At 36.6% G+C, this 23,887-nt stretch overlaps 1 protein-coding gene across 1 annotated transcript in view; it reads left to right on the forward strand.

Moving 5' to 3' along the window:
- GRM7 (glutamate metabotropic receptor 7) overlaps positions 1–23,887 on the forward strand; it is a 960,751-nt gene that overhangs the window by 439,951 nt on the left and 496,913 nt on the right. Inside the window, 1 exon segment of the mRNA XM_020973801.2 lies at positions 23,284–23,425. Coding sequence (XP_020829460.2) covers positions 23,284–23,425 — 142 coding nt within the window.

Genomic DNA, 23,887 nt, shown 5'->3' on the forward strand with positions numbered 1-23,887 from the left:
GTTTTGCATGGCTACACATGTAAAACCTGTATGGAGTTGCTTGCCTTTTCATTGAGGGTGGGTGGGGAGGAAGGAAGGGAGAAAATTTGGAACCCAAAGTTTTAAAAACAAAAGTTTAAAAAAATTTTTCACATGCAACTGGGAAATGAGATATACAGGAAATGGGGTATAGAAATCTATCCTGCCCTACAGGAAAATTGAAGGGGAAGAGGATAAGAGAAGGTGGGGAGAGATAGAAGGGAGGGCAGATTAGGAGAAGGGGTACTCAGAATGCATGCCATCTTGGGGTGGGGGGAGAGACAAGATGGGGAGAAAATTTGGAACTCAAAATCTTGTGGAAATGAATGTTGAAAACTAAAAATAAATTAATTTTAAAAAAGAATAAGAGGGGTCCTGAGACCAAAAAAAAAAAAAGAAAAGAAAAGAAAATATTCATCTATTTCTCTGAGATTGTAGAATTTATTGGCAGATAGTGGGTTAATATTCCTCCAAGTTTTTGTCTTGATTTCTTCTTCATTGGTGGTGAATTCACCACTAATTTTATTTTTGATGCTGGTTATTTGGTTTTCTTCTTTCTTTCTTTTTTTTTTTTAAATCAAATTAACCAAAGCTTTATCTATTTTATTTTTTTCCTAAGAATAAGCTCTTAATTATATTTATTAGTTAAATAGTTTTTTTAAAAAATTTCAATTTCATTAATATCTCTTTTGGTTTTCATAATTTGTAATTTGGTATTTAATTGAGGATTTTCAATTTGTTCTTTTTCTTTCTTTTTTTAGTTGCATGTCCAATTCATTGATCTCTTCTTTCTCTATTTTATTCATGTAAAGATTTTGAGATAGAAAACCTTCCTGTAAGGATTGCTTTTGCTTTATCCCATAAGTTTTGGTATATTGTCTCATTATTGTCATTCTCTTGGCTGAAGTTATTGATTGTTTTTATGATTTGTTTTTTGACCCACTCATTCTTTAGATTATTTAATTTCCAATTATTTTTTAATCTATCTTTCCATGGCCTTTTATTACATGTAATTTTTATTGCACCATGATCTGAAAGGGATGCATTTAATAATTTTTCCTTTCTGCAATGAATTGTGAGGTTTTTATGCCCTCGTACATGTTCAGTTTTTGTGTATGTGCCATATACCACTGAGAAAAAGGTATATTCCTTTCTATCCCCATTCAGCTTTCTCCAGAGGTCAACATATTTAAGTTTTCTAATATTCTATTCACCTCCTTAACTTCTTTCTTGTTTATTTTGTGGTTAGATTTATCTAGTTCTGAGAGGAGGAGGTTGAGTCCCCCACTAGTATAGTTTTGCTCTGTATTTCTTCCTGTATCTCCCTTAACTTCTCCTTTAAGAATTTGGATACTATACCACTTGGTGTACATATGTTTAGTAATGATATTACTTCATTATCTGTGCTATCTTTTCCCAGGATGTAGTTTCCTTTATCTCTTTTAATTAGATGTATTTTTGCTTTTGCTTTGTCTGAGATCAGGATTGCTACCACTGCTTTTTTTTTTTATAACTTCAGTGGAAGTATAATATATTCTGCTCCAGCCTTTTACCTTTGCTCTGTGTATATCCCTCTGAAATGTGTTTCTTGTGAACAACATATTGTAGGATTATGGTTTTTAATGTACTCTGCTATCGGTTTCCATTTTTTGGGAAGAGTTCATCCCATTCACATTCATGGTTATGATCTCTATCTGTGTCTTTCTCTTCATCCTGTTCCCTCCTCCTGTTTATGCTTTTCTCTCTCCTTTCTCCCTTTACCTCCTCCTCAGTCTGCCCTCCTTTCTATTAGCCCTTTCTCTTTTCTTCTCCTTTACCCTTTCTACTTCCTATAGGGTAAGTTAGATTTCTGTACCTAATTGATTGTTATTCCCTCTTTGAACCAAATCTGATGAGAGTAAGGTTCAAATAATGCTCATCTCCCTTCCTTCTTTTTTCTTTACTGTATTAGGATTTTTTTCCCTTTTCATGTGACATAATTTATCATTGTCTGCCTCCTCCTTTCCTCTTCTCCAAGTACAATCCCTTTTCATCACTTATTTAGATTTTTTACCATCACATCAAAGTCAACTTAAACCCATGCCCTCTGTCTAAGTATACCCCCTTTTAAATGTCATAATAACATTACAATTCTCAAGAATTACAAGTGTCATCTTCCTTTGTAGGGATATAAACAGTTTGCCCATATTAATAATGTGTTTTTTTTTCCTGTTTACGTTTTTATGCCTCTCTTGAGTCTTGTATTTGAAGGTCAGATTTTCTGTTGAGCTCTAGTCTTTTCATCAGGAAGGTTTCAAAGTTCCCTAGTTGGTTGAATGTCCATCTCCTCCCCTGAAAGATTATGCTCAGTTTCACTGAGTAGCTGATCCTTGGTTGTAATCCAGACTCCTTTGCCTTATGGAGTATTGTATTCCATGCCCTCTGATCTTTTAAGTTAGAAGCTACAAGGTCCTGTGTAATTCTGATTGTGGTTCCATAATATTTAAATTGTTTCTTTCTGGCTGCTTGCAGTATTTTCTCTTTAATTTGGTAATTTTGCAATTTGGCTACAACATTCCTTTTCAATTTGGGATCTCTTTCAGGAGGTGATCAGTGGATTTTTTTGATGACTAATTTTCCCTCTGGTTGTAGGACCTCAGGGCAGTTTTCTTTGATGATTTCCTGAAGGCTCTTTTTTTCATCGTAATTCTCAAGTAGACCAATAACTTTTAAATTGTCTTTCCTAGATCTATCTTCCAGGTCAGTTATTTTACCAATGAGGTATTTCATGTTTTCTTCTGATTTTTTATTATTTTTTTTTCTGTTTGACTGGTTGTTTTTCTCTCATAGAGTCATTAGGTTCCACTTGCCCCATTCTATTTTTTTTTCTTTTTGGCAAGGCAATGGGGTGAAGTGACTTGCCCAGGATTACACAGCTGGTGTCAAGTGTCTGAGGCTGATTTGAACTCAGGTCCTCCTGACTCCAAGGCTCTACCCACTGTGCCACCTAGCTGCCCTCAGTTATAGATTTTTAAAACATTATCCTCATCTCTTCTTCAACAAGTTTATATTCTCCCTGGGTCTGGGGTGGGATTTGCCTGGGGTGAAATTGGCAATGTGGTTAAGATTTCTTTTCAGAGACCTTGAATTTTCTTTTGAGATATTTCTCCTCCCATGCTTTCTACATTCCCTAATCTACACCTGGAATTCCCATGGTGTCTCTGGGAGCCCTGCTGTGATTTCTCCCTATTTTCAGTTCCGCCTCAGGACTATCTTACCTTAATGCCCCAATTAATTCCTTTTCCTCACTTCCCTACGTAATAATGTACCATTGTTATGACTCATCCCCTCAAGTCTAACTAAGTAATTGACTAACTAATCTGATAAATACTTTAGTGTTAGGTATTAGAGGTTGATAATAGCTTGAAGAATCAATGACCTCCTACAGAACAGTTGGTATTTTAGTTTAGACTTAAAGCAATTACCTCAAGGCTCTGAAGAGGATTAAGGATTTGTTTTGGAACCAAGGAGATTTCAATGTCCTTCAAACCCTACCATTTCAAGGTCAGTCTGTGGATTTGACTATGGCTTCATATAGTAGCAGGGATTAAAAATGTGGGCACCCCAGGAATATTTTACTGTATATTAGGAGAAAAACACTCATATGATAAGACCAAATATATATTTAACTGCTTACAGACTCGCCTCTCTCCCCTACTAGTGTCTTTCTAATAAAAGAAATGGATAAGTAGGCTAACATTCCAGTTCAGTTAATATCTACATGTTGCTTTGATCTGGGGAAAAGAGAATTTCCTCTAAATCTTCATACCATCTTCCTGATATTGTGACATTTTACTTTAGGCTAACTGATTGCAAAAGGCTAATTTGGGTGATGGCTTCTCTGTCTCACTGCCAAGTGTCTTCCCAGTAGGACATTTTTAGAAACTATGTTAACTCTTTGAGGGCCCACTACTTCACTTTCCCTGTATTATGTCCTCGTCACCCAGAAGGTTCTTTCTGATCCCTGGGGGTGGGGAGGAGAGTCAAGTTCCTATTGCAGGTGACACAGTGACAATTGGGCTGTTCAGGGATCCCTGGCTAATTTCTCTACACTCAGCTGCTAAACTATTGCTATCTGGACTCTGAAGCCTCAAAAAAGAAATCTCATGTCCTTTGTTGACTACAGAATGAACAGTTCTAGTGAGTTTGTGTACTTGTTCGATTATGTTTGCTGTTATTATTTATCTGCTTTAAAGAGCTGAAAGGGGACTCAGAGATAACTTACTCTGATCCTCTTGCATTTTAAAGAGGAGAAAACTAAGGCCCAGAGAGGTTATAAATTGCTCAAAAGTCACACAGTTAAGAAGTAACAGAGTCAAAATCAAAACCTAGGTACCTTCATTCCAAATACAATGCTGTTTCCACTACATCATGTGGTCTGGCCTACAGTATCAGATCTTTCCTTTAGGGTTAAAGTTGGAAAGGACCTCAGAGGTCCATCTTGTCTAACCTTTTCATTTTTTTTTGATGAGGTAATCAGGGTTAAGTGACTTGCCCAGGGTCACACAGCTAGTGAGTATTATGTCTGAGGTCAGATTTGAACTCAGGTCCGTCTGACTCCAGGGCCAGTGCTCTATCTGCTGTGCCACCTAGCTGGCCCCAACATTTTCATTTTACATATGAGGAACTGAAACTGTAGGGTAGGGGGATCACACAGATAGCAAATGAAAGAGCTAGAATTGGGATGAAGGTTTTTGGGTCTAGCACTCCTACTTAAACAAGTCTTCCTTGAAAAACTAACTTGTTTATAGTGGTTTTGATATGTATTTGTGGAAAGAAATCTAGATTTGATGTGTATCTACGACTGTCTATCAGGGTTTGAGGGTTAACTACCTTCTTAGCAGCATAGTGACTTATTCATTGTCTTGATATCAAGTCCTTATTAATTACTAGAATTGCAATTTCATCAGTTAACTCTGAACTCCCCCAGTTTATTACATATTTGATATGTTTAATTATTATACATTACATGTTTAATATGTTAAAAGATTTCTTTATTACATATATAATATAATACACAATGCAATAACATTAAATATGTAATAAACTAAAGAAACTCTCTTTACATGTACATTTGATCAACTAATCTCCTAGGTTTTAACATCAAGTTTAATGGTTATATAAATTATTAACAATGTAATAAAATAATAATATAAATAATTATTTACAGTGTTTTAGCCATGAGAAAGATCACAGCAAAGTCACCATTTACCTTCACTATTACTACAGATAGCTTCTCATTTCTTGAACAATAGGCCTACCATTGAGTTCATTCAGGATACTAATTAAAGTCTTTTCTCTTGAATTCTCTTTATTTTCTTGAAAGGATAAGGCTTAAAATAGTTCTCTTCAGGAAAATAAGGTCTCTTCATATTCTTTTCTATGCTTTTTGAAGATTTTCCTCAAGCCATCACTTTTTTTCCCTATTATTTTTATCCTCAACTTAACAAGCACCAAAATAAAATAACATTCCCATATGCCTAGTGGGAAAGAAAAATAGGATTTCAATGAAACTATATACCTCTACTATGTACAGCTGGCTTTTCTTTGTAAGTAAATGTGGGTTAAACCTGTAGCTTTCCAAACTGTCATGCTTGTCAGTGTGTCTTTCTGGCCATTCTTTAAAAAAAAAAGCCTCAGGTTTTTTTTTCCTTCCCTCCCTCTTTCCTTCCTTCCTTCATTTTTTTCTGCCTGTCTCTCCCTCTCTTTTTCCTTCTACTGTATCTATATTTCTTTTTCTTCCCCTCTGTCCCTCTCTGTCTTTCCTCCTATTCCATGTCTCTTACTCTTTCCTTCTATCTCCTTTTGCTCTCTGCCTTCCTCTTCTGGAAGAGTCACCTTTTGTAATGGCATCTTTAACAAAATAAACTTGAAAAAAAAACCAAAATAAACTTGAAGTTGTGCTCTACAGTAAGTTCTTTTCTTGGAGTTTTTCTGTTACATTTTGTCCTTAATTTCAATTTTATAATGGAGAAAAAAGAAAAGAAAAGCAAATAAAGCAACCAAAAAATGCTATTCCACAAACAGTTTCATTTTGAAAATATCAAGGGAAAGTCTCCAAAATAGATTGTTATTGTTAGTATATAGGTAAACATTCAAAATTTTCAGAATCATCTGCTGACTTTTCTTTTCCTTCTTTTGTTAGTAATGAAACAAATAAACAAAAATTCATCATAACACCTCTCAGGTATATGAAACATACTCATGATGACTAGATGAATTTTTATGTGAAATTATTGAATTTTGTTTTTTGGGCTCTCTGCAATTAAAGTAAGCCCTTTTTCTTTGTAATATTTAGACATAATATCAATAACAATAGGTTATCATTGTCATCAACTAGATGTGGCCATTCCAGGAGCCAGGACCAGAACAGACTATTAGGTTTCTCAAGGTCCTTTCTAGTACTGTGCTTCTAAAATAGCAATCCAAGAATGGTCAAAATTGTTCCAGTTAGGAGCTATCTCAATAGGTCTAGTGCCCTGCTTTGGAAATTTTGATCTTTTTCAAAGTTTTAACACAAGAAACCTCTGAGCCTCTTCCAAATCACTACGCATATACATGTTCAAGAGGTTGGTTTTTGTCAATGGTACATCTCCAGGAGTACATTTTCCGATCACAAATCTACCACTTCTGATGTTTTCTCATGAAATCTCAGCCCTATTATTAATTGAGTGACTATGAGAAAGTCAGTTAATGCTTGTGGGCTTCAGTTTCCTCATCTGAAAAATGAGGGAATTGGTCTCTTAAAGGCTCTTCTAGCTCTGACAGTTTGTGAATTAATGAATCTATGAACTATACTGCCTGCTTTTACCTGTCATCAGAAGCTGCCAATTTACCATTTCACTGTCTTCCTTTATTCCCAGGAGTCATGTATGCTTCTTGAAAATGGAAACTAATTTTTTTTTTCCCTGTGTGACTTAGTGGAAAGATAGCTGTTCTTGGCATTACAATATCTCAATTCAAGTTCTGCTTCTTAGTAGTCATGTGATTGTAGTCAAACCACAGAGTGGAACTTAGAGTCAATTCACAGTCTTCCACTTCTCACCTGGATAACCTTGGGCAAGTTAATTAATCTCTTTGAGCCTAATTTTCCTCCTCTGTAAAATATGAGAGTTAAACTAGATGACCTTTGAAGATCCTTCCAGTTCTCGATTTGTGATCTTATGGCTAGTGTCTTGGGTAAGTCTTTAAGATTCCAAGATATAGATGAGTTGTTGATCTGCAGTCTCATATAGATAATGCCCCAGGTGGGAACTCCTGTTGTGGAAGTTTTCTATGTCAGGGAAATTTGCTGCAAAAAACGACACAAATTCTCAGCACCTAGCACAGTGTTTTATACATAGTAGGTCTACAGTGAATGTTTGCTGGTTTCATATAATTTGAAATGCAGTGTGTGTATGTGTATATGTAAGGGCAACTAGGCAGCACAGTAGGTAGAGCACCAGGCTTAGAGTTAGGAAGACCTAAATTCACATATAGCCTCAGAAAGTTACTAGCTGTGTGACCCTGGGCAAGTCACTTTACCTCTGTCTGCCTCAATTTCCTTATCTGTAGAATGAGCTGGAGAAGGAAATTGAAAACCACTCTAGTATCTTTGCCAAAAAAACCCCAAATGGGGTCACAAAGAGTTAGATGAAACTGAAATGACTGAACAGCAACAAAATGCATATATATATATACATATATATACATATATATATGTATATATATGTATATATATATATGTGTGTGTGTGTGTATGAATAAATGAATATATGCATATCTTTGTGTATATGCATGTTATGCATACACATTTATGTGTATATACACACACACACACACACACACACATATATATATATATATATATATATATGTGTGCATCTTTAAAAGTAAAAGAAAAATTTGTTCTGCAATGGGTCACCCACGCTTTATTCAAGTGGTCAGTAGCAAGGATGCCTACATATCCTAAATCAACTAAACACTAGCATGTTAAGACGAAAACTGGAAAAATCTTGGATAACTTAACAAACAGAAGTGTTCTGGAGTGCCAAATTATACCTGTTGGCTGTTATACCAGTCTTCAGAGCTCATGGAAGTCACAGTGATTTTGGTTAAAGCTTTCCCTTTGCTTTCTCTCTATAAAGGCAAATTAAATAGAATAAGTCTGAAGAGAGTCGCTCCTTAGAAACTTAGTAGGGCATACGAGAACGCTTTTACTGCAGCCTCCTGAGTTGTAGATTCATAGAAGATGTAAGTCTCCTTTCATTTTTACCTGGAATTTGTTGCCAACAATAAGTTCACCAAATTAAAAATTTTTTAAAAGCAGACATCTATAGTGCTGGCAGAAACAGCTATAGAAAAGAGTTTCCTTTGGCACCCTTAATTTTACTTAAGATTGTCTTTGTTCTCCTCCTGACAGGTTAGGAGTAAGATTATTGATGAGGTCTCCTGGTTTCATGTACCCAGAGGGCTCCTGAACAGGTGTGAAACACTGGAAATGCAATTAGGGATTTTCCTTCTTTCAAAATTTGAAGTTTTAATGAAAGGAGAGAACAAGAGAGATTAGGAGAAAAAAAAAGAATCCTCAAATCCTCCCTTCAAGTTTCCCATGTTTCTAGTAAGCTTCATTCTCCTTCAAGTGCAGGCTTTTTTTTTTTTAATTTCTTTACATCTCAAGTGCTTAGAGGTCATCTGGCCTAAACTCATCATTTTATGGTAGCTCAATGATTAAATGATTTGCTAATGTTTGCAAGATAATAAATGTCATGAGCAAAATTTAATGTTGGTCCCCTAACTCCAAATCTAATGCTCTTTCTACCATATCACACTGCTCTCCCTAGCACTGACACTATTTTGTAGGACATATTTTTTTTTGTACATAATAAATTATTTTTTGAAAGGTTTTATCTTTTTTTAATTTCCAAATTGTTCAAGATGGGTGACTTCAATGACTTATGTAGCTTTCCCCCCTTTTCTCTGTGGCATAAATGTCAACGGATAGAATGATGCACAAAACTCAATGTCCTCACTAGTTTATCTGGTGCCAACCTTTATTTTTATATAATTTTATGCAAATCTGCATTATTAAGATATAGAAAAAAATACGATTTTTGTCCCCCTAGAACTTTTTAAAGAGAATATAGTTTATAAGGTTTTATAGGTTTTCTAGAAATATACTGATATAGAAATATAGCAATAAAACTCAATAGCCACCTGGTTAACCCATTTATTGAATGAAAATTTTTTGTACAACATATCTGATGAGTGATCATTCAACATCTGCTTGAAGATATTCAGGGAAAGGGAGCTCTCTGTCTCCTGAAGCAGCCCATTGCCCCTTCTTCTTTTATAGATTTACTGATTGGGAAATGTTGCCTGATAACAAGTTTAAATTGGGTTGCTCTGGAACTTCCACTCATTATTTTTGGTTTTGCCCTTTGGGGTCAAGCAGAACTATTCTAATAACTCCTCCTCCTGATAGCTTTCAGCTATCTTTGCCTCCCTCCTCTCCCAGCCCATCCCCTACCCTCAAGTCTATTCCAGGTTAGACTTCTCAAGTTTCTTTAGTCATTCCTCATTTGGCATAGAGGTGGTTCAGTGAATAGAGCACTAGGCTCTGAAGTCAAGAAGACCTGAGTTCAAATCTAACCTTTGATACTAGCTATCTGACCTTGGGCAATTCACTTAACCTCTTTTTGCTTCAACTTTAAAATCGTGATAATAATGATACCTGCCTCTAAAGTTCAGATGAAATAATTATAAGTAGCTTAGATCAATACCTGGTACATATTAGGTGTTATATAAATGCTATTATTGTTACTACTATTATTATTTGTCATGAATTCAGTGTCCTTTACAATTCTAATGACACTTGTCTGGACGTTTTCCAAATTTCCAAATGTCCTTAAACTGCCCTAAACTGTTAAAATGTCCTTAAACAAAATGTCCCATAACTGAACTCAAAATGTCAGATAAAGTCTGATGAGGGGAGAATACAATGAGAAAATCTCTTCCTTATTCCTGGAAGCCAGGTCCCTTCTAATGAAACCCCAGGATAAATTTTTTTGCTACTATTTTACATTGCTGACTTATACTGAATTTATAGTCCATTAAATCCCCCTGACCTTTTTCGCTCATGCTGATATCTAAACACACCCCTCCCATCTTCTTGTTGTAAATTTTGTTTTTCTTTTTTTTGTAAGATTTTGTATTCCTTCCTATTGAATTTCCTTTTTTATATTTCATCTGATGTTCTAGGAGCTTGCCAAGATCTTCTTAGATCCTGTACCCATCATCAGATCTATTGACTATTCCAGTTTTTTTTTTAACGCATTTTCATTCCAACAGCATATTAATCAAATCAGTTCAGATGATTTTATTGCGATTGAAAGTACTTTTTGTGCCTTCCTAAGGTGACAGTTCAAATACAACTAAAAGAAGCATTGATGTCTTTACTGAAAAAAAATTAAATTCATAATTTGTCTCTCTTGCAGCCTAATAATCCAATTATATTGTGATAAAAAATGAGCTTTGAAGGAAATTGAGAAAATGTACTAATTTCTCTAGGTTTAATTAGTATGTAATGGCAATCACAATGCTCACAATCACGTAGACACAAAATACTGATTACTGAAATATCAGGGCAATTACCTGTGAAACAAGTTAACATTTCTATGTTTTTGTAACTGGTACCTGATTGGACACATTAGTAGGGCAGATAATCCCAAACAACAGATAGTCAGCTAAAAACCATGAAACTAAAATCCTGAGTGGTTCTTTGCCCAGCGTTTATTTCATAATGTAGGTGAGTTGGTTGGCTTACTGTCCTATTTTTGGTGAGAATGTGTTTAAAGATTAAATTGGCATTCATTCATTGGGAACATACTAGCATATACTAGCAATGTAGGCAGAGAGGGAGGGAACAAGAAGTTGGAATCATCAGAAATAGCTTGTGTCACAGTGGCGCTTAAACTAAGCCTTCAATAAAGACAGAGATTCCCTGTTGCTAAGGGGTATGTGGCATAGCATCTTGATTGGTGGAAAAGGAAGGACATATTATGGTTTAAAACCTTTTGTAGGTGATAATTGCATGTAACCATAAAATTAGTCAAATAGTATGGAAAGTGTCATACAATAGGTTTAAATAGAAGGGACCTTTGAGGTTATCTCATTCAATTCTTTATTTTTTTTAAAATTTAACCTAAATTTTAAAAATTAATAAAAATATTTTTCTCTTTTATTAACCTTCCCCCTCCCCCCAAACATGACTAGTTAATATGACTAGTTAAGCATGCAGATTCCCACACATATTGGTCATTTCTCTCTCTTTTCATAGATAGATATGGATATGGCTAGATAGATATACATATACACACATATACGCATATACATGCACTCACATATGTATGTATATGTATGTACACTCACATCTATGTATATTTCTTTATCTATACCTATAGCTATTCCGTATCAATATCCATATCTGTATCAATATATAGCTACAGATATGTATCTCAATCTGTACCCTTGAGCCTGTACCCTCTCTGTCGAGAGTAATAAGTTGGATGTTTCATCATGGGTTCTTTAGAATCAAGATCATCAGAGTTGTTAAAGGCTTACCATGTTGTTTGTCTTGCTTCTCTTTTATTGTATAGATTGTTATCCTGCTTTTGCTTACTTCCTCTGTTTCATTTCATACAAGTTTTCCCAGTTTTCTCTGAAATAATCCACTTCATCCTTTCTTTTAGCATAGTATTATTCCATTGCATTCACAGACCATGATTTTTCACTCGTTCCCCAATTGGTAACCATGTTCATCCTCTTTATTTTACAAATGAAACATCTAAGATCTCAGCCTGCTTTACACTCTAAAAAATTACTGAAGTACACCAAAGAGCTTTTGTTTATGTGGGTTACAGTTATATTTGCCATATTAGAAATTAAAACTGGCACATTTAAAATTCACATTAATTCATTTAAAAATAATAATAATAAAATGCTACATGTTAACATAAATAACATATTTGTGAAAAATAGCTATATTTTCAAAAAGTGATGAGGAGTGGCATTACTTTATTCATTTTTTGCATGTCTCTTTAATATCTGGCTTAATAGAAGACAGTTGGATTCTAATATCTGGTGCTACATTCAGACAGTGACAATATGTTGTTTTGGTTGAAGTAATGAAGAAAATCTGGTCTCAGATAACGTGGTTGTAAAAGGGAAGAAATAGTAATAAATGAAATACTTTTTCAAATAATTGTGGATATTCTTGTTTGATACTACACCTAAACTTGATAAGTAGTAGTTTCTAAATGTTAGTTGACATGTAGAATCTGAAAATACGTCAATGAAGGAATGAATGGGGGTGAAAAAGGCAAATAACATCTTGCTATTATATGAAAATGCAATTATTATGATCTCACAGACTCCTGAAAGGGTCTCAGAGGTGCCCAGAGGTCCACAGGACTCACCTTGAGAATATTGTCCAAGGTCATACAACCAGAATTTGAATTTAGAATTCTGAAATTAGAATTTGAACCCAAGTCTTCTTGACTGTCAGCTCAGGTCTCCATCCTCTATGCCACACAGCCTTTCAGGAATCATAGGAGTAAACATTAAGATGCCATGTGGATCCATAGCCAATAACTTTAGATATTAATAACTAGATAGATTCTTTTGATTCATTTAATTCATACTACTTTGTTAAAGAGATTCTTTTGATTCATTTAATTCATACTACTTTGTTAAAGAGGCAGCTATTCAGTTTTGATCCCGAATGTAATTAAGACATTTAATGTCAGTGAAACTTGCACCTTTCCCTCTAGGAAGGGAGATGCATTGCAGTCCAGAACTTTAATGTCAAAAGTTCACATAATCATAAAGGTGATTGGAACCCATATTTATTGTGATAAGATGATGTGTTAGTTAATTTGGTAAGAATATTTTATGTTCAGTTGATGATGCTTCATTTTGTACAATCATGTGTTACCACATAATTTGGTATTTGTTGTGTCAATTGATAAATGTGGAGTTTATGGGTTTGTTGACTTTGTAAATTTTGAGCTAGAATGATCTGATTCTAGACATGATTACTTCATCATCCTTCTGTCATGAGCAATACCACAGTGAGAAACCAGGATTTTATTATTCATATATAACTGCTTTGCAAGTCCATCTTACTCTAAACCATTTATGTCACTTTTATGGGCAGAATGTAGTTTCTTAGACAGTTCATTAAAATGTGATTTAATTTATTATATTCAAAATAGCCTTTTGCTCCGAGGATGACAAAGGTGAAAATACTTCACTATTCTTTTTTATTCTCATCCCTTTTTCAGTGACCTGTGAAATAAAATCTACCCTCCAAATCATGTTTTATTAAAAACCACTTGCATCTCTTTTCAGGATGTTAAAGTAATTTCTGCATGCAAGTCTCTGTCTCACTTATTTTGAGAGTATAGGGAATTGTTACCTGATCAAATTCAGCATGAGCGCTTTAAGAAAAAGGCTTTTATTTATCTTTCCTTTATAGCTTCAATATTGGTTCTGGCGATGAATAATATTTCTTTCCTATTATGAAATAATCACAGTAAATATGAATAATGGAACATAAGACAAGTACATTCTTAAATAGCATGAAAGAGAATATCACCTTTGATTTACTTCCATGATATTAGATTTTAATATTTTACTGCAGGTCAGATTCATGGAAATCTTTTGGGATTTTGTGTGTGTGTGTGTGTGTGTGTGTGTGCGCTCAACTACATGCATTTGGGCAAAAGGTACTAGAATGGGCAGAAGATTGTTCTCTTCGCCATGTAGGATTGGTGAGTTGAAAGGTTTTCTCTCATCCAGAGCCCCACATTGTTAGGTTCTGTGGAAAGAGAAGGGCAGAATGATATCTTTTCTGTAAATTCTCACAGGTAGATTGTGATGCAGTTTACAAATGTGTATACTGTCTCTGGTCCAGGGAAAGTTGCTTCTTAAGTGACTTCTTCTGGCTCTAAGTAAAGCTTGCATTCAGAAGTGGCCTTGAGTCTCCCAATGCGAGTACTTCCTCCCCGGCTTGATTTCTCTTGAAGTCCATAGAAGAAAACTGGTGTATAGGGTGACTGGATGCTAGAAGGAAAGGCCAGTACGTTAAAAAGGTAGGAAATCAGCTTTCGTAGTCCTGATCTAACTAGAAATCTTAGGAGAAATATATCAATAAAAGCTTGACTCTGGAATTCAACAGTTCAATAAACCACCAGGAATGCTGGAAATATTAATGTATAGCAAATGCTTTGGTCATAGAAATTGAGGCAATGGAATTTTGAAAAATAAGCCCTGATTTAGTCAAAGAAGAAGTGCTCTACTGAGAGACAAGACTTTCTACCACTGCTCAAGGAGCAAAGGACATTTCTCAGCGTACTTAGTAAATACTGACTGATGGCCAGGAGACACTAAAGTCTTTAAATTTAAGAAAAATGTATTTCTAATTAATTTTCACCAGAGTATGCACAAAACTGAATGACAAAGTTTCTTGAACAATTAGAAAATGTTTAGGACAATTTCTGCAAAATGTAATAGAAGGAAATTATAAAATTCTTAAGGTGCCATTTAATTCATCTTTACTCTGGAGAATCAAATAAGGATTTATTAAGTGTCTTTTCTATTGTGATATTGTGCGATATTCCATGAGAACAAAAAGCCTTTGAAGAAGGTGGGATGTGGGTAACATATAACTCTATTTTTGAGGGGGTGCAGAAGTGTTTCACACCCCAAAAAGAATGATAGTTTTCAAATATATTTGGTCTATAGGCAGATTTGGCAGGATAAAATCCCTGCGAAGCCCAAATTTCCCAACTGGGTTTTGGGAGAGGGGAATAGAAATGGAAGAGGAACTTCCTTAAGAATTAATGAAAGACAGTGGTGTCTAAATGACAATAACATTGTGTTAGGATGTGAAAATGCTTTTACATGCATACAGTGTGATATACAGATGGACTAAATTCTTTTTGTTTTCATAATTATGAGACGAAAGCACTGATTTTAAGAAGACATTGAAGGATTTCACAGGGCAATTATCTATTGCTAAAAATAAATGTATAAATGTAGTCATGTCTGACATATTTCAAAAGAACTGTTACCTTGTGGCTGTATGTAGTTCCAGAACCATTATAGGCAGGTCACAAACCATCCTTACCTTCTCATACGTGTATCCATGTCCTTCCATAAATCCTACATACTATATATACACACATACACATGCACACACATATATATTATACAGGCATGTGCATACATGTAGTACTCTATAAACCTTAAAGAGATATATAAATGTTAGCTATCATCATCATCATTATTTTTAACTCTAAGGTTATAGACATGGGGGTCAAGGTCAATGATTGTACTACTGTCTGAAATAGGAGTGTCAGAAGGAAGAGCAGGAATAGGGAAAATATCCTGTAGTAGGTTAGACATTTTTATGTAGAGTTCAGAAGGGAGGTCAGGGTTATGTGAATTTAATAGTCATTCTTAGAGATGTGGTTGTTGAAGTTGTGTGGATGAATGGGAGTACTCATCAAGTCCAACAATTAGGGCATTGTTGGTGATCTTGAAGCAGTAATTTGGAACCATTGTAATTATTTTAGGCCCCCAAGTTCGACCTTTATCTATTGACCAGGACTGGCAGTGTGATGCATCTTAATGAAGGCACTGCTTTGAGACTATCAGCAATTGATCCTGACTGCTGAGTTTGTTCAAACCACAGGAGGAAAAATGGTCACAACAAAAATAAACTAATGTTTGAGCTCTTGTTAAGGGAAAGAACAATTTGGCTTCTGAACTTTCTGAATTAGAAAAACAAACCAACAAAGAAAACATCTCTAGAGTCACAGAATCTCAGAATTGGGTGGGATTCCAGAGATCATCTAGTCCAATTCCCAGCTGAAGGATGGATGCCCTGGTACATCCTGCTGCCTTTGATTGAAAATGGAAGTGGGGAGGGAGATTGAAAGGAGGAGAGGAGAGTGTGATAAACTTATTCAGATACCTAAAAGGTTGTTTTATGGAAGAGTGATTAGAATTATTTTACCACGGACACTGAGGTTAGGACCAGTAGCAATGGGTGAAAGTTGTAAATAGGGAAATTTAGGCTAGATGTCAGGGGAAATGTCCTAATAATTAGGATTGTCCAAAAGTGAAATGGACTGTTTCAGGAGGTAGTGCCACCCCCCCCCTGAAGATCCTCAAGCTAAAGCTGAATGTGAGTGTAATTCTATGATTTTGTGATTTTAGTGACAGAGAATCACCCCCCACCATACTATGCCTTAATGATCTCCTGCTGGTTCTTAGTGATCACTGCGTCACTTCTTTTTATTATTATTATTATTATTATTATTATTATTATTATTATTATTATTATTATTATTATTATCTTTGCCAACTCTTTTCTTAAATGCTTATAAAGTATATCTCTGAGACATCCAGGTAGACTCATGGGATGAGGGTGAGGGTGTATCCTGGCACAATGGTTGGCAAGAACATGGCTAGTGTGACATGAGAAATACGGATGGGGCTTGCTAGCATCATGGTCTGTGGGACACACTTAGCATCAGTAGCTCCCAGGATGGGGCTCAAGAGCTGAAAGGATTAAGTTGCCTTGCCCATGATGTGTGGATTGGAGGATGCTTCAGTTGGGCAGATGATAGGTTTCAGTGGCATGGAGGGTGCAGTGACAGGCAGAGCAAATCACAAGAAGATGGTTTTGAAGGAATGTGCAACAGAACTTAATGTCTTGGAGCCTTAGTTTTGTTATCTGCAATATGGGAGTAATACAAGCTGCACTACCACTGTCATAGGTTGTTATTAGGAAAGTGCTTTGTAACCTTAGAATTCTATGCTAGCATCAATCTTATTCATCTTATTTTTGCTATTATTAGGATGCTGTGTTAAATAGTGCTTAGAGCACTAGAATTGGAGTCAGGTAGATATGTTTTCAAGTTCTACTTGTAATCTATATAATAGGACTGCATAATCTGGGCAAGTCTCTTAAATTGTCCGTCTCTAGACAACTCTCCAAGATGGTTAAGTGGCAGAAGTACTGAAGAGGTGTATCATTGGAGGAAATTCCTTCATCATAAATTCCCTTTAACCAAGGAAATCACAGGTCTAAGACCAAAAAACCCATTATTTTAATTCTCTATCCTGTACTTTCTGAGAACAACTAATTCATTACTTCTTTCTTCCTGACTCAGCTTGTTAAATTTACTTGAATGCGGTAGTCTGGTATCACTATGGGATAATATATGAATTTCTATTAAGTATTTCTTCCATTTTTATTCTTAGGTGTCACTCTCATAAAAACCATCATTTAGAGGGTGGGGGTGGGCTGAGATGGTAGACTGGACTTCTGCCAAAGTTGTCCAACATTTGAAGTTTCAGCTAGTTACAGTGGACAGAAAGTATAAAGGGATGTTAGAGGACAACAAGAATGCCTGCCTTATAGACTGGCCCTTTAATAAAGAGAACATGTGTTAAGGGCTATGATATAGACAGATCTGAATAAGGTACTGAATCCTCTGAATCCTGCTATATGTATCCAATTATAGGTTGGGATGCAAATCTCAGATTGTTGACTGATTGTTTTTAACACATTTAAAGCAAAATAACCCACCAGCTAGTCTTTGGTGAATGTGTTTTTCACATTAACAATGCTTGGTATTACCCATGCATGCATTTCTTCCGGCTGGCATTAGAAATTCTTGGCTATTATGACTAACCAGGAAAAAGGGACCCATTTTCTGCTGTTCTTATACAACTGTCTGAATTTCCAGAAAGTTGAAACCATTCTCATTAATATAGTAACTGGTAGCTTCTCAAGTCAGTGACAGATTTTTGGGGAGTTTTTGAGTGGTGGCCTTGGAGTGGGGAAGTCCTGGGGTTCTGTTGCTTAACTAGCTATGTAACTAACCATTCCACTTTCAGAACTGGAGTTCTGGAATTTTATCATCAATAAAACTGGGTGGAGAATATATATATATATATATATATATAGTGTATGCTTCACAAGGTTGTTGGAGACACAAATGAGATAATGGATGCAAAGTGCTTTTCAAAATTTAAAGTGTTAGAGAGTAAACAGTTGATTCTAATAAATTATCCCACATCCTTTGGCACAAGGCTTTGTTTGTTGATGTTCTAGCCTGTTTATTTTTCCTTCACTATTTATTCTCCAAGAAGTATGTATCATTTTAACAGTTGAAATACCAGTAAATTCTGATTGGATTCACAACGAGGGGCAAGAGAGTTAAATTTTCTGGAGCACTGGACCACATTTTCTTCTAGTATTGTTTGCAAAAGTCAGCCAGGAATCCCTAATGCCTGCCAGAAGAAATGCACTGGTCATATCAAGAATTGTTACTGTGAAAAATGTCCCCATCAAATACAAGCTGGTGGGTTATTTTCCTTCAAATGTATTAAAAGACAGTCGTAAAAACAGTTGTTATTATAGCTAATGCTTATCTAGTGCTTTAAGGTTTGTAAAATACTTTATATATACAATCTCATTTGAGCTAAGAACCAAAGAAACAGACTGGAAGGAAAGAACGTCATTCTCCATGTGCTCACTAGAGTACTCCACTCAAGCTCCACTGCTAAATCTCTCTATGAAGACTTCAAGTCAGGAATTCAATGGCTTTTGAAGGAAACTGCAATAGGAGGAGGATTCAGCTTTGTGTGTAGATAGGAATGTTACAGGAAAATCGGATAATGAGTGACTCAAGTGAATTTCAGAGTTTATTGGAAAAACCGCAAGCTCTATCTCTACTTTATTTTCAATAATTCATACAAAATGACAGGTAATATGTGTCAGGGATGGAATTTGAACCCAGATCCTTTGATTTCTCTCCCCTCCTTTTTTTCTTTAACATAATTTTATTGTATTTTCAGTTCCAAATTCTCTTCCTTCTTCCTTCACTGCCCTCTAACTTTACTTTCTAGACTTGTGTATCATTTTCTTTTTTATCCTCAATATTCTGGAGACTTGCTGTTCCTTGCACTCAGCACCCCTTTATGCCTTTGCAAAGGCTGTCTCCCAGGCCTGTAACTCTAACCCTAACACTAACCCTTCTCTTCTCCACATCTGGAAACCCTAGTTTCCTTCAGGGCACAGACTAGATGCCATCTCCTACATGAAGTTGTGCCCCACCATTATTTCTTCTTGTGGTTTTCTTCCCCCTCTTCCAGTTTTCATGTGTACGCCTCCATGTTTACAGGTTGTGTTTCACTGCTAAGGTGGAAGCTCCTTGAATACTGGGGCATTTTTGCATTTTGTTTTGTTTTCTTTTGACTCTATTCTCAGTGACCATCATGGTGCCTCATCTATAATAGGGGCTTTAGGAAGATTTATTGGCTTGAATTGGAAGTCTGCATTATTTCCTTGGCGAGCTGCTATTTCTTTAATTTCAGTGTCATGTCAGTGGCTATTATGGATAACTATGGACAACAAAAATGGATTTTCAAAAACCTCGCATTCTTTTTTATTATTTCATTAAATATTTTCCAATTACATGTAAAATAATTAGCATTGATTTAAAAATTTTTGAGTCTCAAATTCTCTCCCTTCCTGTTACCTCTTGAAAAGATAATATCATATCAATTACACATGTGAAGTCACATCATGTTCTTTTCAAAATTAAATATATTAGAATTAAAAAAAGTTAGTCTGGACCCATGACTTCCTTGGTATAGAGAACTCTCAAAAAGGAGCCCTTTCTGCGAACACCGATCATACATCATTGCTCTATGTCTTAGAAAATTGCATGGGGTCACTGAGAGATTGACTTGCCCAAAGACACACATATCCAGTATGTTTCAGGGGTAGAATGTGGATCCAGATTTTCCTGACCTAAAGGTTGGCTGTTGATCTCCCACACCACAGTGCCTTTCAGTTTAGTTAAAAACATTAAGCATTAATTCAAATACTCATGCTTGCTTAATAACTGTATTTAAATTAATTAGTGAAATTTGCATATATGTATGGTGCTGGGCTAACATTTCTAGATAACAGGATTGTTTATACAGCAAGAAGAACTAGAACATGATAAGAATGACAGGGAAGCAGTGTTTTTTCTCTTCCTCTACCTTTTCTATTTCCCAGTCACATCAGCTTTCACGTATTAGTCATTAGGAACTTGTTCATTATCATTACTTCCTCTAATAATCAATATTTTTTTGGGGGGTGTTCCTGAGGCCTTTGATTGGGCCCATCTGTGGGCAGTTCCACATTAGAGGGAGAAACATTTTCTGCTATACAATCAACAGACTTTCCCTGAATCACTTTTCCTAGTGGGCTACTGGGAGTATCCTGGATCTATGTGTGAAAGACACCCCTCTACTAATCACACCAAATGGAGTTTACTATAATTTGCTTAATCACTCAGCTATAATTGAATCCTGATGGGAAGCTGGGTTTCCATCCAGTACTACTCCTTTCCTCCTGCTGGGAAGGTGGCACAGTAGCCGTTTCTTCTCCCAAGCATCCTTGGAGCAGTTTGAGGAAGGTGATTTGGATTCTCTTTGCTCAGACTTAAGACCAATGGTGCTGAACCTGCTGTCTCCGTTGCATGGAGAATGTTTTTCTCTCTTGCTCAGTTTGGGCATGATTTCCATCTCTTTCTCAAACTATAATTGGGTTGCCAGAATGACAATTTCTCCCTACTCCCACCCCCTCTTCAGCTCCCTGAATGGCTTGGATCAGCTATCTGTTTACCAAATACTGGATTTGGGTAATTGTTCCTGCTGGATGAGTGCCTGGCTTTCCCTAACTTGTCTACGAGAAAAGCAGCAGCAACTCCCTATGCCTTCTAGAGCCCCTGGAACATCCAGGAAACCATGGTGGTAAAGAAATAATCAAGGGATAATCTCAGTTTTGGTTAATGATTATCTTCCCTTAAGTCCTAGGCCCCTATCCAGCTAGCCATGGGCCAGATGAATATTTACCAGCTCTGTTCAGGTCAGTAGAACACAGACATTGGCTGGTATGACCCAATGTCAAGTCCAGTAAGTGGGCTAGGCACATGGGCAGAGAGATAACTCCAGTTATATGACCAGGCTACCTGAGGGTTAGAGTTTACACCTTGGTAGCACTCACTGGGACCTTAGCACTTAGCCTGGTAGTAGTTGTTGAGGCATCAGATCCTGGAAGTGGGAAAGAGGGAGAAGAAGAAATAAAGCAGGGGAGAGAGAAGGGGGAAGAAGAGGAAAAGGCTAGAGGGAAGGGGAAGAAGAGAGAGGGAGAAAGAAAAGGATGGGAGAGTAGAGAATTAGGGAAAAAAACATTTATTAAGTACCTACTACGGCCAGGTACTTTTCAAATACAATGTCATTTGGGCTTTAAAACAATCCTACAGAATAGGAGCTATTATTACCCCCATTTTGCAGTTGAGGAAACAGAAGCAGATGGAGGCTTAGTGACTTGCCCAGGGTCACACGTTAATTAAGTATCTGAGGCTGGATTTGAACTGAGGTTTCTTTGACCTTATCAACTGTGCTACAAAAGATGGCTTTGAAGGAAGGGGGAAAGTGATAGAAAGAAAGGAAGAGGGAAGAGGAAGGGGAGAAGAGAAAAGGGAAATAAAGGAGGAGGGTAGAGGAGGAGAGGGGAAAGATTTTGGGGAGAAAAAGTGTGTGCATATGTGTTAGGGGCCAGTGATGGTGATCTGACCAAAGATGGCAGCCATTCGTAGCCAAAAGGAAGCAGATTTCTCAATGGCTTAGCCACATCACCTGAATCTCAGGAGCTTTGCCCAGGTTCACAGATCTTGTGTGTAGCTTATGTCCCACTGATTCCCCAGAAGAAACAAGTTCCTTGAGGGCAGAGATTTGTTCAGTTTTTGTATTTCTGCCCTTGGTACCTGTGTAATGCATCGGATTGTAGCTAGACACAAGTTTATTGAATTGAACTGTATTTGATACCGTGGTTTAAAAAAGAATTCATCCTGCTCCAGAATGAATTTTCACATTTTCCTATGAGTTTTCTTCATTTCCTCAGTCAATAAAGACATGGAAGTAGAAATCAACTACCGCTTCTCTATTATTGTAACGAAGTGAGTGTATGTAACCTGAGTGTATGTAACCTGAATAACCCTACCCCCTGGCTATGTAAAGTAGTAGATAGATCTAAAAGAAGCAGCAGATGCTGTAGTGGAGAGAAAGTTGTCCTGGTCTAAGAGTCAGAAAGAACTGGATTAATCCAGCCTCTGACCCAAACTGTTTGTATGACTCAGGGGAAAGCACTTCCCCTCTCAGTGTCCCCTAGGCAACTCTCTGACACTGTAAATGGCATAGCAGATGACCATCTGAATGAGAACAGGGCCTGTCTCCACTATACCATTTCTCTAACATTTCTATCATGCTTTGGGATCTTCAGAGTATTTTAGAATCTCTTGGCAACAGCACTATGAGGCAGGTACTACAGGCATTTTAATCACAATTTCATTGAAGCAAACATATGTTTAAAGCCACTTGTCCATAGTCACAGGGCTACTCAATGTTGAAGGCATGATTGGAACCTGCTTTTACCTGTCTACATTTTGTGAATTCTATGTACAACCCTGTGCTCTGTTTCCCACTTTGTCTAGCCTTAGCCCTCATTCCCCTAAACCAGTTTCCATCTATGTGCCCTAATATATTTAGACATTTGTAATTGTACTGCAGAAACAATGAGGTTGTGAAGCAGTGTCCCAAGGTTGAGTGGTTCAGAATGCTATGTGATAGCTGATGGCTTCATCAGGGCTGTCACTAGAAATGCTATGCAATAAGGATTTTGGAAACTATCTCTCCTTTTCCCATTCTGATCCTTGTTGCTATTATTTCTCTTCCAGTATTTTATTGACAGTTTTCTTGTTTTCTCTCCTCTCCTCTCCTCTCCTCTCCTCTCCTCTCCTCTCCTCTCCTCTCCTCTCCTCTCCTCCTCTCCTCTCCTCTCCTCTCCTCTCCTCTCCTCTCCTCTCCTCCTCCCTCTCCTCTCCTCTCCTCTCCTCTCCTCTCCTCTCCTCTCCTCTCCTCTCCTCTCCTCTCCTCTTCTCTCTCTCTCTCTCTCTCTCTCTCTCTCTCTCTCTCTCTCTCTCTCTCTCTCTCTCTCTCTCATATCTATTCTCTGCATCTCTCTCCCTTTCTGTTCTCTATCTCTGTCTCCTCTCCCTTTCTTTTCTCTGCTTCTCACTGTCTCTATCTCTCTCTGTCTTTTTCTTCTCATAGGTGGGCTCTGCATTGCTCAGTCTGTGAGAATCCCTCAAGAACGGAAAGACAAGACCATTGATTTTGATAGAATTATCAAACAGCTCTTGGATACTCCCAACTCCAGGGCCGTGGTGATTTTTGCCAACGATGAGGATATAAAGTAAGGATGACTGATGAAGTTTGTTAACATGCATGTGACAGCTTCCAGAAGCAGGCAGATCAGGATGAAGGAACCAGCGGGAAAAAGAGAGTATTAGATCAAAGCTATTATTACATACTGACAAAGTCAATATATGCTTTCTAAGCTGCATACTTAATGATAGGAAACAATGCAAGTCACAGCGGGTTGCTGTCATTCATTCTGGACTCCTCCCCACTTCCTATTAGTAGAAATGCTATGTTATATTATTTTTAAAAATTAAAGATCAGTGAACCCTTTGGACATTTTTGTTTGGTTAGAAGTACAACATACTAGAAGACTTTTATCTGTTATGTTAAAGACTTTATAAGTCTGAAAACAGATGTTTGAAATTCTACGATAAGAGTATGCTTTTACTTCTGAACATTGATTCTGGGGCACAGTCTTAGGCATTTGCATGAGACTCTGGTCACTGGTCAAAAG

The sequence above is a fragment of the Phascolarctos cinereus genome, unplaced genomic scaffold, assembly GCF_003287225.1.
Source record: "Phascolarctos cinereus isolate Bilbo 61053 unplaced genomic scaffold, phaCin_HiC Scaffold_4;HRSCAF=312, whole genome shotgun sequence".
NCBI lineage: Eukaryota > Metazoa > Chordata > Mammalia > Diprotodontia > Phascolarctidae > Phascolarctos > Phascolarctos cinereus.